The 14,264-nt window shown below is 34.7% G+C and overlaps 1 protein-coding gene and 1 long non-coding RNA gene across 2 annotated transcripts in view; both read right to left on the reverse strand.

The window, feature by feature from the left end:
- Positions 1 to 2,064, reverse strand: part of LOC110030139 — a 7,449-nt gene extending 5,385 nt beyond the window's left edge. The window contains exon 1 of the long non-coding RNA XR_002294627.1: positions 2,048 to 2,064. This is a non-coding gene — a long non-coding RNA (uncharacterized LOC110030139). The remainder of the gene's footprint in view (positions 1 to 2,047) is intronic.
- Positions 2,065 to 2,183: 119 nt separating this feature from the next.
- LOC110030138 (protoheme IX farnesyltransferase, mitochondrial-like) overlaps positions 2,184 to 14,264 on the reverse strand; it is a 53,733-nt gene continuing 41,652 nt past the window's right edge. Inside the window, exons 5-7 of the mRNA XM_020732720.1 lie at positions 4,530 to 4,655; positions 4,315 to 4,418; positions 2,184 to 2,782 (exon numbers count right to left, since the gene is read on the reverse strand). Of these exons, the coding sequence (XP_020588379.1) occupies positions 2,409 to 2,782; positions 4,315 to 4,418; positions 4,530 to 4,655 (604 nt within the window). The 3' untranslated portion in view covers positions 2,184 to 2,408. The remainder of the gene's footprint in view (positions 2,783 to 4,314; positions 4,419 to 4,529; positions 4,656 to 14,264) is intronic.

Below are 14,264 nucleotides of genomic sequence, written 5' to 3' on the forward strand. Positions count from 1 at the left end.
TTTCAAAAGTTCTCAGCAAGATTGTTGGTTAGCGACTTCAATCTTTGCTACCGAAGTTGATTTGTTTGCAACAGTTTGCTTTTTTGGTTAGGAGCATCACTGGTTGCACAAGAACTAATCCGCAACCTTGAAGCTAAAGTAAGAGGAGGTAATGTAAATCTCAAATTTTATATCAAGAAAGCTTATGACACAATTAGTTGGAAATTTATCATGGTACTGCTGAAAGCTAAGGTTTCTCCAATGCGTTTTGTAAGCATATACATATGTTGCTAGCACATAACTTTTATTCTATGATTATTAATGATCAAAGACATGGTCATTTTAAGGCGAATGGGAGTTTGAAATAAGGGGACCCTTTGTCTCATATTCTTTTTGTGATCACTTTGGCCAACCTTTCTCGTCTTCTTAATAACCACATTGTTAGTCATCCATTTCTGCTTACAAGGCTAAGGGTGGTGAACTTATCTCTCATTTGGCATATGAAGATGATCTTATTGTCTTTTGTAATTCTAGTAGAATGAATGTCATGCATATTTCTTTAATTTTGTAACATTTCAAGAAGGTTTCAAGTATGAGTTTTAATAAGACGAAATGTGATATTATTATCAGTATAGGAGTGTCTTTAAATTATAGACAATGACTTGAAGAATTCTTGGGGTTTAAGATATAGATTTTTCCTATAAAATATCTTGGCATTCAACTTTTTAAAGTATAAATCACGCAATGATTTTCAAGGACATGATTCACAAAATCTCTAAAAGACTGCAAAGTTGAGAAAATTCTATGCTTTTATTTGGAGGTAGATTAACACTTCTTCAAAATGTGCTTTCTTTGATTCTGTTATATAAACTTTAAGTTGCAAAGATGATGAGTAGTATGCAAAGTAAGATTGAAAGAATCTTCAACAAGTTTTTGTGGTCCGGGCATGGGAGAGGTGTGCACTGGACTTCTTTGAAGAAACTTCGCAAGCCTAAGGATGCTCATGGTATGAGTTTCAAAAGTTTTGACCAATTTATGGAGAAAAATTTATGCAAGTTATGATTGAAACTTAGGGAGCAAAATTATTCTCAATTTATGAAGAGAAAAAACTTCAACAACAAACACCCTATTACTTGTCAACTAAAGATTGGTGATTCGAGCATTTGGAAGGAAAATTTGAAGGTTCAAGAGAAAGCGTAACAATTCATCATTTGGGACCTTGGCAAATGTGATATTAGCTTTTGGTTGTATGATTGGATGCTTTTGGGTCCTCTATATAATGTTTTTGATGAAAACCTAAACTATGAAACGAAGGTAGATGTTCGGGATGAAGAAGGTTGGAACCGTTAAAAGTTACTAAATCTGGTTGGTAATTATTTGTTGAGACTTATTTCTAATATTCTGCTTGATCGAGGCAAAGTTCAGAATGCTTCATCATCAAATATTATTGCGAGCTAGTTACATCCTACTAGCATTACCAAGGGCAGTGATGATATTTGGAACAATTTGGAGTTAGCACATTCATTCAAACGTGTTCTAATTTAGATATATTTTTTGTGAATGAGCTAAATCTTGATTGCTCATGAAAAATGAAATTGCATGTAAAATTAAATGTACTAGTGTTTTAACTTTAAGGGCATATAATGATTTAATTATATTATTAGTTGGAGTCAATTATGTATCATATTTGAATAAAAAAATAATATGTTTAATTACTCAAAAAAATTTTCTTTGTTGATGTGTGTATAACTTAAAAAGGAAAATAATATTAATGAAATATATACAATGGAGTGTGATGTTTTGTGTTGATGTATTGGATTCAACAATTCTAATGATATCACATGATACTAAGAATGATATTAAACATAAAATATAATGCCGAAAAAATAGGAGCTAAATTTTTTATTAATGATTTTAAAATGACCTAAATAATCTCGTATGTACGCTATACATGAACATATGAGCATTATAGAAGCAAAAACTCAAAATAATAATAAAAAAAAAACATACTAATAGCCACCACAGTTTCTTGAACAATTGTTTCTGCAAGCTAAAATCCCAAACTTACCCTTAAAAAGAAGATTATTCTGTAAGCTAAAATCCATTGCAGAATTTTATAATGAAGATTTCTCACATGAACTCTCTCAAGGAGCCAAAAAATTTTGACATTCCAGACGAGAGTACAGGAAGCCTGCGAATTTCCATGTTTATGAGAATAAGAACATCTACAAGAAATTTATATGACAATGCACACAAACCTACAGAATATTCAAATAAATAAATAAATAAATAAAACATATTAATGTTTTGGACTCGTATAGCTTAATCGATAAATTATTGGGCCACTCCCAGGTTTTTTTCGGAGCAGGAAAACTAATTGACAAAACCTCATGATGAAACTGGCTGTTAAAGCATAAAATTCAAGCAGATCATAAGCTGTAATAGGCGTATGTAGGTGCTGGCAGGAAAGGGAAAGGAGCAGCGGATGCATATGCTACTGGCGGACGAGCCGTTTGAAGATAAGCCGGTCGGATATTCCTATTCTCATTCTCGAACTCTTCGTTTTCATTGATCGAAAGCTCCTCGGCAGGACTTGATCCAACAAGCACTGATTCCACTTCAGTCTTGGGCACTCTGTGTACAAGCAGACCAGACATAAATAAAGGGAGATAAAGAAGGCTGGCATAGAACATCCTCCTTGCAGTATTAGTTGTCCTCTCACGAAGAAATAGCAAAGCTGCTGTGCCTATTAACAATGTCATGAAAGATGACTCTACAGCGAACCATTTCGAAGTGATACCCCCTGCAAAAAACAATTCCCAGCATGAAGAAATTGCGCTATATGATGCACATGCATATTCAGGATGCTATATTTAGAAGGTCAATTTCAAATAATATTAATAATAGTAATAGGGGCAAAATTGCAATAATTTCAAAAAATAATTCCACGCTATTGATGAAAAATGACAATGTGTAAGTAACATTTTTTACTTTACTTTAGAATAAGAAAATATAAGATTACATTCTGGCTTCAATTTAAATAATACTCCCTCCAGACACCCTTTCTCACGCTTATCTTCATGCGAAAACAACACCGTCCAACCAAAAAATGACTCGATTGCTAGTGAAGGGAGGATGTTGGTGGATCAAATCGGCAAAAAAGCTTAAATAAGACTCGCAAGTACCTCAGCATAAAACCCACTCAAAATGACGCATCCCATTAGGAGCACACAATTAGCAGATGCGCAGGTTGTTACAAATACCATGTGCTCCAAAGATAACACACATGGAATTGCGCGCACAGAATTTAGGAAAGTTACTAGCTAATGAGATTTTTTGTTCGTTTTCTTGCCAAAGCTTACCAGCTCTCCTATTGATATGCGGATGCCACTTGAAAGAGATGGAAAATAAGATGCATGCAATAATACCATTATCAAGTAGCTTTTTTAATCGATCAAATATTCTCTAGTTAAATAGGACATATTCGGTCAATCGTATCTAAACTAGTACGGATGATTAGGGTGCCCTTAAACTAGTGAACAGTTTTTCAATTTCATCCCCCATGCATATTGGGATAGGTGGTTACAATTTAAGTATCTCTATGACTAAAGTTTTAGAAGCACCAAAATATACTTTGCTGAGTTTGATGAGATACAAAGGTGAATGCATAGTTGAATCTAGTCAACCTAAAGAAGCCATCTTGCCAGAATAACTGCAAGGAATTCACTAAAATAGAGAGTTCTGATGGGATCCTGAAACCAACCATGATGCTGTATTTTGCAGGGTCCCACATGAGGATCAAAATACTCGAGTAATTCCAAGCACATTGGCTAGCTGTTACAGAATACCATGCAAGCTCAATGACCCAAGCTATGTCTGGCGACAAAAGGAACTGATGAGGCATATGAAAGAATAAGAATAATGAAGGTCAAAATTAGGAAGACAATCCAGTTATAATTTAGAGCAGTTGATTTTGGATATATCTTGAATCACAAGCAAATGCCAACCTTGATAAATATTGCTCTAATCCATCAAAGAAAAAAAAAAACAGAAAAGAAAAGAACTACGTCATTCCTAGTTTAGCTAGGCAGAAAATACAGCACCGTGCACCATCTTACCCCAACGGACACAAAAAACATTCAAAATTTTGCACCTAAGCATTCCTTTTGATCTTCAATTGCAAAAATTGAAAAGTTTTTTTTTCCTCTTTTGAATTATTAATGTGAATCATGATTCAGTTATAACATAAGAAACATGGTGTTATTGGCTACAAGTATTTCAAATAAAAGTATACAATGTGACAACAGAAATAACCTATAAGAAGCTAGAACTCACAATCATAAGCTAGAAATCCCAACGGAAGCAGATAGAGGCAGTTCCGTAAAGAAACGCATGCAGTTCTCCAACCAGAAACATCAGAAAAAGAAAACATCTGGAACCTGAGTCAACAATCACACGCACTTGTAAGAGGCAAACCATAAAATTAAAAAAAAAGATACAAAAACCGCAAGCATGCTCATTAGACTCTGCTGAGACGTGAGAAAGCATACCCTCCAGCAACATAGTCACTGCGACACAAATAGGCAAGGGCCATAAAATGAGGTATCTGCCAAAAATATAAAGCAGCTGGAAGGAGCATGGCATTGAGGGAAACCTCACCGGAAGCAGCAGCCCACCTAAAAAAGAGGTTCATCCGGTGAAGCTATGAATTTCTAAGGAATTCTATAACAAAATCACAAAACAGATAGATCAAGATAATGTGAGTCCATCCAAATAAAAAACAACACATAGAGAACTAAAATTAATAAATTGCTGTACCAAGGACAATAATTGCAAAGAACCAGTTTAAGTTTTCCTTTCATCCTTTATGCTTAATTTATACAAATCATAAAAAACTGTAGTTGGCAAATATAGAATTTAGTGGCAAAAAAAAAAATTTTTTTTAGGGAAAAAGGGAGAGGACTGTCAGCAAGAGAAGGCAGGCCAGTGGAACCTGCATAGGAGGCGAGATTCAAGTTCTGTCATACAAAAGACAGATGTTTCATGCTCTGCCTTAATCAAATGAATAATTGTTATCCATTACAGCCTGTAAGTTAACTTTAAAAAATCTACCAGATAAGCTTTTGCTGACAATGTTTGTAAGTTGTTCGCCTATAGATACAAATGGAGTGCTCGGAAAAATATTGCCCATCTTTCTGTTTATAGTATCTGTCCATTTTAATATGCTTAGTGTGACCATATCACACTGGATTATATGCAATATAGATGGATGGCTTATTAGCACACAAAAAAGGATCATAAGATCTCTTTTCTTTCAGCTTTTAGAGCTTCAAGAATAATTTTAAGCCACAGCAATTCAGAGATTCCCATTGGCATAAATTTGAAATCAGCTTCAATGATGAATCTTACTTTCACATTTAATTTTTTCTTCTCCAAGTCACTAGATTACCTCCCAGGAATTTACAATACCTTGAGTTTGATCTCCTCTCAATCATACTTCCTATATAACCAGTATCTATACGGGCTTCAAAATGTCAGCTCCTACCCTTTTTTGAATAGAAATCCTTTGCTTGGGGGTTTCCTTAAGATATCTTTAACAGTCAATGCACCGTCCTAAGAGTTGTTCATTAAGATTGTGCATAACTTAACTCACCATACCAACATAGGTAATGTTAAGACTTGCATGAGAAAAGTACATAAACTTTCCCATAAGTTTTTTATAGGAGATTTATTCTACTATTGTGTCTTCAGGAGTAACCCAGAGTTTATAAATAAATTCCATAGGACTTTCAACAATCCCAAGTCACCTATTTCTTTTAACATGTTTTTAATATATTTTTGTTGAGATGTGATGATTCCATGTTGCGATAGTGTGCTACTTCATTGCCAATGAAGTACTTTAGCATACTAAATTCTTTAAATTCAACATCTTGGAGTAGCCATTTCTTTTAAAGTCTATTTAATCACCACGTATCATGATAAAGTACAAAAGCATTATTTTACAAATAATATATAATCTCTTTAACTTTGCTTACAACCCATGCTGAGCATATCTTGCAAACCTTCTTAACCATGCTCTTGGAGATTATATCAACTCAAACAATGCCATCTCTAGGTTCACACAAGTTTAATTTTGAATTTCAACTAAAACATGGGGGGCCCACCATATACACTTTCTACTCAAGATCACTAAACAAGGACACAATTCATATCAAGCAATATCCTCTAGTCCTTGTTTAATGTCAATGATAAACGAGGTATTCATTTTAATAAATAGAGCAAATTTTTAAAGATAATAAATCTTATAATTTTAAGTATAGCATTTCGGTCGTTTAGTTTTATATCTTTCTAGCAAGCAATCAAATTTATATTTTATATTAAAACCCATTTACATTTTATGGTTTACTTACCTTCTGGTAGTGTTATCAATATCCATATTTTATTCTTTTGAATGACTTGCATTTCATTCCTATAGTATTATCCTAATTCATAATTCTATGTAATGTTTCAATTAATAATTATTAAAAAAAAAGTTGTATGACACGAAGAAACTCTTATACCTTTATTTGCAGGCTTAGTAATTCCTTCAATGAATTCAATGATAGGAAGTGATTTGGTTGATTCTTATACCTTTATTTGTAGGCTTATTAATTCCTTTGATGAATTCAATGATACAAATTTATTTTGTTGATTATAATGGCATAAATAGAGATGCCTTTCTCCTTAAGTAAACCAGTGGTAGTTGAGTAGAAGGTGCTTCTAGTATAAATTTATTTTATGCAGAAGTTATTGGTTCCAGAATAGAGTTGTGGAGGCTAAAGAGATTCAGTGTTCAATCTAACAAAAAGAGTTCTTTTATTGGGGTATGTTGCAGCAAAATAGAAATTCTCTTAACTAAAGGTGACACTTGAAAGCAAATATATCTTTCTTGAGAGGAAATGATAGCAATTGCACCCCTTTTAGCAGGAGAAAATAAAATAACCCATTTAATTGCTCTTAAATAAAAATTTCTTTCGAGGATGTACATACAAAGGAAACACTTCCAAATAACAGGGGAATAAGACTATTTTAGGTGTTAATGTGAATACAAAATTTAATTAGGACTTTTGAATAAAAATATCATAAAAGGTGATAGATTCATGATGTGAGTGACTGCTAATATAGCTTCCCCCAATATTATTTTGGAATATTCTTTCAAGAAAAAAGAGCTATTGTGGTGGCAAGTAGGTGGTGGTATTTTTAAGCCAGCCAAAGTTGTTGGGCTCCATGCACGCAAAAAGACCCATATAATATCACTTTTTCTTGAAAGTATGACAAGATAATGATTTATAAAGTCAAAATAGTTCAATAGCCTCTAGCATTGTTGTATCTAACTTTTAAATTTCAATACCAAATTGACTTCTATCATGTTAAAAAATGTGAGGATGATGAAACAACATTTTTTTATTTTTAGAAGAGAGATTCATGACACATAGATGCAATTATTGATAAAAGATAAACCACAGAGCATGTTCTTGTATTATTAAGCCTTTGCCCGGTAGCTTGCTATCGAATTTCTAGCATTTTTATTTTATATATTGAGCTTTCTTGCAATTTATGCATCATTGGAAATCTTTATTAACCATCTTCATTAGATGTGGCTGCTTGTGCTTCTCAATAGAAGACAGTTTCAAGTAAAAATATTTTATATTGGCAGCCTGTCACCAAGTCCTAACCTCATTATTTTATTAATAATCATAACTCTTATCCCTTCTTATTCTATCTGAATGATAACAACTTCATGCAGACAACAAAATTCCTCTTTTTCAAGAATTTGCACTCTTACAACATCAAACTCCATATTTAATCCAGCAAGAAAACCATAAATTCAGTTTTTGCCAACAAACCTTTCAAGGAAGAATGCATCTTTGCTACATTCCATACTGATGCATTGATAATGATACAAAAAGCAAAATAAAAGAGTATGCCTTAATTAGGAAAACATTGAATTTCATAACTAGGACATCACCAAGTAATAAGATGGGATCACTTTGTTGAGGTCTAACGCCAAAAATGGCCCAATTTTCAGTTTTCCTTCAAGAAGGGTGTACACTTTATGACTATTTAAGATTTTTATTTCTATTCAAACAATCTGGTGAAAGGATACTATGTAATTCTCCAGTTGATATTCAGTAATGGGTCTCACTTTCAAATAAGCCTAGGACCAAGAGAATATGGGTAATATTGTAATCCATAAGAAGAACATTTGTGACAGTAATTGATTGTGCGTGTGTCTGTGTGTGTGTGTGTGTGTGTGTGTGTGTGAGAGAGAGAGAGAGAGAGAGAGAGAGAGAGAGAGATAAGGCTATATTGATGCAGACCACAATGATAAAATTAAGTGAAGGAAAAACAATGAAGCAATGAAGGCTTCCCAGTTCTAGGCAACAGAGCAATGAAAACTGTAGCCTATAAAAATGCAAAGAAAAAAGCCTATGGTTCGAATTCCATGACACGAATTACAAAGAATTAGTTTTAATTTTTCATTTCATCATTTACACGTAATTTATACAAGTTTGAAAGAACTTGTAGTGCTAATATACACAATTTATAAGCAGAAAATAGCTATAAAATTAATTACAATCAGAAAACCTTAGATAAATGAGAACCCTTAGCTAAAAATAGCTATAGAATTAAATACAATCAGAACAACCCTTTGATCCATGAGGCAGTATTAATAAACCCATTGCATCAATGATATGGAAGAGTAAATAAAGAAAGAAAGAGAGAGGAAGCAGCAAAAAGTGAAGTGAAGTGTTGTGTTAGGTAGTCAACAATCTAAGTAATTTTTTTGTCGAAAAAACATGACATAAATCAATTAAATTATTATGTAAATGTAGGGCATCCCCTGGAAACAACGCGGTGTATAACCTAAATACAGTGAAAAGTGTGGAAGGGTAGCTACATCGAGGCCCCGGTGCAGTGTCAAATAACAAGGGTTCCCATATTATGGACAGACTGTTTACCTCATTTTTGGGGAAGTTTAGTCTTCCCTAGAGCCTAGGATCTAACCATATGACTTCTCTGTTGACTCTCCTAGAGGACTAGTGTTGGGACCCACATCAATTAGATTATTCAAGCCACTTTTTGACTCCTTGGGGTTTCATATGTGCGGTTTCAAATCTTCAACATTCAGTTGGGTTGAGTAGAACCAACATATCGAAACTCAGGTTGAGTTCCTTTAAGAATTAGGGTTTCGATCCTTGAAACACATCCTTGAAACACATACACCGCGATTACACATTCACATCACCTACACTTGCATACACTTCAACGTTATCAAAACTAATATCAACTTTCAAAATGATCAATCACAAACTAAAATTTGAAGAAAACCAAATTCAAACCTAAATTGATTTGATTGTCAACAAACTTGCTCAGACGACCTCAGAAGACAAAATAATTTTCTATTTTTAGAATCACTTTCATGAACCTCCTCAAATAATTTTCTATTTTTAGAATCACTTTCATGAACCTTAAGATCTAAAGAATCAATCATTCGAGTTAAATATTCAATTTGATGTTGGAAAATTGTTTTTGGTATCATGTTTTTATATTATATATACACACACACACACACACACAGAAAATACACCCACGATGGTTCCTGCTAGGGTTTGGGGCGATTTCGACATCCAAGGCATTTTCTTAGCCTTTTGCGGTCCTTTCTCCATTTTCTTGTGAGATCCTTCCTTCTACTCTTGATTTCTTGCTATTTCATGGTTGATCGGTCCCTGCTTTGGTATTTTTATGGCTAAATTTCGCGGAAGCTTTAACGGGTTTGGGTTCCTCCTCGATTGGTTGTTCGGGGCTTTTCCCAAATGCTTTTCATGATGCTTTGGTGTTAGATGGTAACTATAATTTCATTAAAAAGACTAGTAAGAAGAATGGGAAATTTGTTTGGTTTGTCTCGGAGGAGGAAACTAATGTTCTTGCTTCTTCTTGTAGGCATGTGTTGGTGGGGAAATTTTCTTTTGGTCACCCTATACTTGAAATTATTAGGAGAGATTTTGAAGCATTGAAACTCACTGGTTTTTGACAAATAGGCCTCCTCGATGGGAGGCACATTTTGATCCAGCTCTCTAATGATGAAGATTATACACGTCTTTTTGCTCAAAGTTTTCTTAGAATTGTGGATGTGCACATGAAAATTTTTAAATGGACGGTTGATTTCGACCCTAAATCGGAACCGCCCACTATTCCAGTGTGGATACGTTTTCCTGGTTTGAAGTTTCATTTCTTCAATCATGAAGTTTTGTTCTCATTAGCATCTACATATGGCAAACCATTAAAAATGGATAGCCACACGTTAAATTTATCTCACCCTTCCCAGGCCCGTATTTTACTAGAACATGATATTACGCTGTCTTTTTGTGATGAAATCTGGATTGGCTCGGCGCATCATGGGTATTGGCAGAAAGTTGAACTCGAAAGGCATTCTCCCTACTGTTCTCACTGTCGCATGTTTGGGCACATCCCCTTGCACTATCATCGATTATATCTTCATTTGAAAAAGGATTTTAATCGTCCGTTGCATGCCCCGGATATTCCTCCAAATGCCATTCCTAATGATAGTGATAAGTTTACTTTAAATTCTCAACCAAATGCTAATGATCCTCCTGTTATTACTGTAGGTAATGAATCAGTTCATAATACACCTCATGCTGATTTTGAGGTGGAGCGAAATACCAATACACTACCTATTAATGCTGTTGATGACGTTGATCATTCCTTTTCTCCTGTTTTGGAGAACGTGGGTGAGACCATTATTGCAGAAAGAGATCCACATTGTTCTACATCTAAGCTTCCTTTAGATAATGGATCCACTCATCCTCTCAATGAAAATGTTTTTCCTGTGGAGGATTTTTCTGCAGCTACAAATGTTATTGAAGAGGAATAGATGGTTCAAAGAGCTAGTAGAAAGAAAGGTAAACATAACAATAAACTTAAACATCTAGATAAGGATAACATTATACTTGATGGAAGATCTCATTCGGATGGGGAACAAGTCAGCACCTCTTCTAGGTTCACTAGGAGAGGTTGCGTGAGAAGCAATGTTTAACATTATGTGCTGGAATATTAGGGGAGTGGCAGACCCTTCCTCCCTTAATAGGCAAAAGCATTTATGTAGGGTCCACAAAGTTTCCATCTTTGCCAAGGTTTCCATCTTTGTTATACTTGAGCCGCTTGTTTCTACTAACAAAGATCGGATTTGCAGGAAATTTAAGCAGTACAATGTTTTTTTTCAATAGAAATAATAAAATTTGGATATTTTGGAAGCATGACATTGATCTTACTATTTTTGAGAATGAAGAGCAATTTTTGTTATTTCACTTTAAGTAGGATATCTACTCTGCCTAGGCTACGTTTGTATATGCTCGCTCACTACTTCAGGATAAGCACTATCTTAGGCAAAGACTTGCTATTATGAGAGCAACTATTCAAGATAAATGGTTTGTTGGGGGGGGGGGGGGGGGTGGGGGGGATTTTGATATGATTATGACACCTGCTGAAAGAAAAGGGGGTAGGACATGCAATACCAATTTGATTAATCAATTCTGTGATAACATTAATGAAGCTGGTCTTTTTGATTTGGGTTTTACGGGTACTCCTTTACCTGGAGAAGGGGAACCCTTGCCCAACGGCTGAATCGTTTCTTAGGTAATCATCACTCCCTCAATTATTTTCACGTTTCTAAAGTTCTTCATTTAAATCATGCTACCTCTGATCATAATCCCATTCTCCTTTCGCTCGCTTTCACCACTAAGCCATCTTCTTATCGTTTTTAAGTTTCTTAATATTTGAATTACTCATGAAGCTTTTTTGGATCTCATTAAGCAAGAATGGAAAGTCGAGTGTACAGGTAATCCTTGGTACATTTTGTGGCAACTTCATAAAAAGATTGCTGCGCAATTACGTAAATGGAATTTAAATGTGTTTGGTAATGTCCACAAGAAGGTTTTGGAGGCGCAAAAGATTGTTGATCATCTCGAGGAATAGGTTATTTGCTCCAAACAACTTATTGATGAGTTAGCCTCGGCTCACTCTAATCTTTTGGAGGCTATCTCTTTAGAAGAAGGTTTACTTCAGCAGACAATCTTTCCAATGCTGACCGCAACACTAAGTATTTTCATGCATCTATTAAGCATAGGAAAAATATCAACACTATTCTTAAAATAAGATCTACTGGAAATCTTCTTACTCAAGATGATGACATAGGAAAAAACGAGGTTGATTATTGTGGTTCATGGACCTCTTTACGACCAAATCTCGCGTCCTTCCAGTTAATGCTTCTCTTGTGATAGTGAACGAGATTATGTCTCCTCTTTTCTTCTTCATGATGTTCCTACTGAGCAGGAAATCTTTAATGCTTTCAAAGAGATTAATGCCAATAAAGCTCCCGGGTCTGATGGTTTTACTGCCTCCTTCTATATCTCTTGTTGGGACATTACTAAAAAGGAGATTATTTTTGCTATTCAGAGTTTTTTTTTAGGAAATCCTGGAAAATACTTTACTTTTGTTATGATTGTCCTTATCCCAAAAGGTCCTGATAAATCTAGCTGGGATAAATTTCGCCCCATCTCCCTCACTTCTGTCATTTCTAAAGTTTTGAGTAAATTGATGCTTTCCAGACTTCAACCTCTCCTCCCTAAAAACATTTCGCCTCAACAGTCGGCTTTTGTTAAAGGTCGTGAGATCACTGATAATATTCTACTAGCACAAGAGTTTATTGAGGACCTTGATAAGAGATGTCGAGGGCAGTAATATGATTCTTAAGCTTGATATTAAAAAGATCTTTGATACTATCAGTTGAGATTTCACTATCAATATTCTGCATGCTCGTGGCTTTCATTATAACTTCATTTCTCTTATCCAAAGATGGCTGCACAATAATCACTATAGTGTTATGGTCAATGGTAATGCTCATGGGTTCTTCTCTGCGGAAAGAGGCATTAAGCAAAGTGATCCTCCATCTCTGACGATTTGTATTATCGCCTTTGATTATTTTTCTCATTTGGTCAATGATTTGCAACAAAAAAAGGTGTACACACACTTTCATCATAAGTCCAACGTTTTGGTGAGTCGCCTTGCTTATTTGGATGATGTTATTCTTTTCTCTAATGCCGGTAAAAATTCTATTAAGTTGTTGATGAGGGTGCTCGAGGAGTTCCAACAAACTTCCGGATTAATTTTTATCAAGGATAAATGTAATCTTTACTTCAGCAAGAATGTTAATCAATCTGTTGCTTCTTGGGCTATCTCCTTCACTGGGTGTCACTCATCTACTCTTCCTCTCAAATATCTTGGGGTTAATTTGTTAAGAGGTTGACTGAAGCAAATTCAATATGATGATGTTGCGAAAATTAAATCCAAAATTGAGGATTGGAGAAATATTTTTCTGTCCAATGGTGGCCGCCTCACTTTGCTTAAAAGTATCTTAATCAACATTCCTATGTATGCGTTGCAAATTCTTAATCTTAAGAAGAATACTCAGCTTATATTAGAGAGGATCTTTAATCGTTTTTTTTTTTGTCTAGAAGGCAATCAAAGAAGCATTGGTCTTCTTTTAATAAAATTTGTAAGCCTATGAAGGCTGGTGGTTTGGGGATTAAAAGTCTTAATCAAATCTCTGAGATTAACATGTATAAGTTGTGGTTTAAATTTCGTTCGAATGACTCCTTATGGGCCAATTTTATGCATCATAAGTACTGTTCTCATCATCACCTGACATTAGTTCATTGGAAAGTGGGTGATTCTAGGATTTGGAAAGCAATTATTAAGGCTAGAAATTATTAAGGCTAGAGAGAAGGCTAGAGAGACAACTTCAAAATTTATGTTTTGGGATATCGGTGAGGGCCAAATCTCGGTCTGGCATGACCAGTGGGGTAAGAGAGATCTTAATCTCCCGTTACAGCACGAGTTTTCGAATGATCTGATTCTCTCTGATTTGTGGCTTAATGATAATTGGAATGTCAATAAATTAAACTATGTCTTTGGTGTGCAAGCTACTAAAATATCTAAAATTCCTCTGAAGCCTTACCACCATGGATCGTCCTCTGTGTAAAGTTATTGGATCCTTATCTCCCACCAAAATGCTTTATGCTAACCTTTATCACTATACTGATTAGAGATGGGGGCAAGTTATTTGGAACAGACTTATTTCTCCATCCATTTCTTTCTTCTTATGGAGGTTTTTTCTCCAATTGCTTCCTCTGGATGATATTTTGAAGCTTAAAGGATTGAATTGG

This window comes from Phalaenopsis equestris, unplaced genomic scaffold (genome assembly GCF_001263595.1).
Source record: "Phalaenopsis equestris unplaced genomic scaffold, ASM126359v1 Scaffold000665, whole genome shotgun sequence".
NCBI lineage: Eukaryota > Viridiplantae > Streptophyta > Magnoliopsida > Asparagales > Orchidaceae > Phalaenopsis > Phalaenopsis equestris.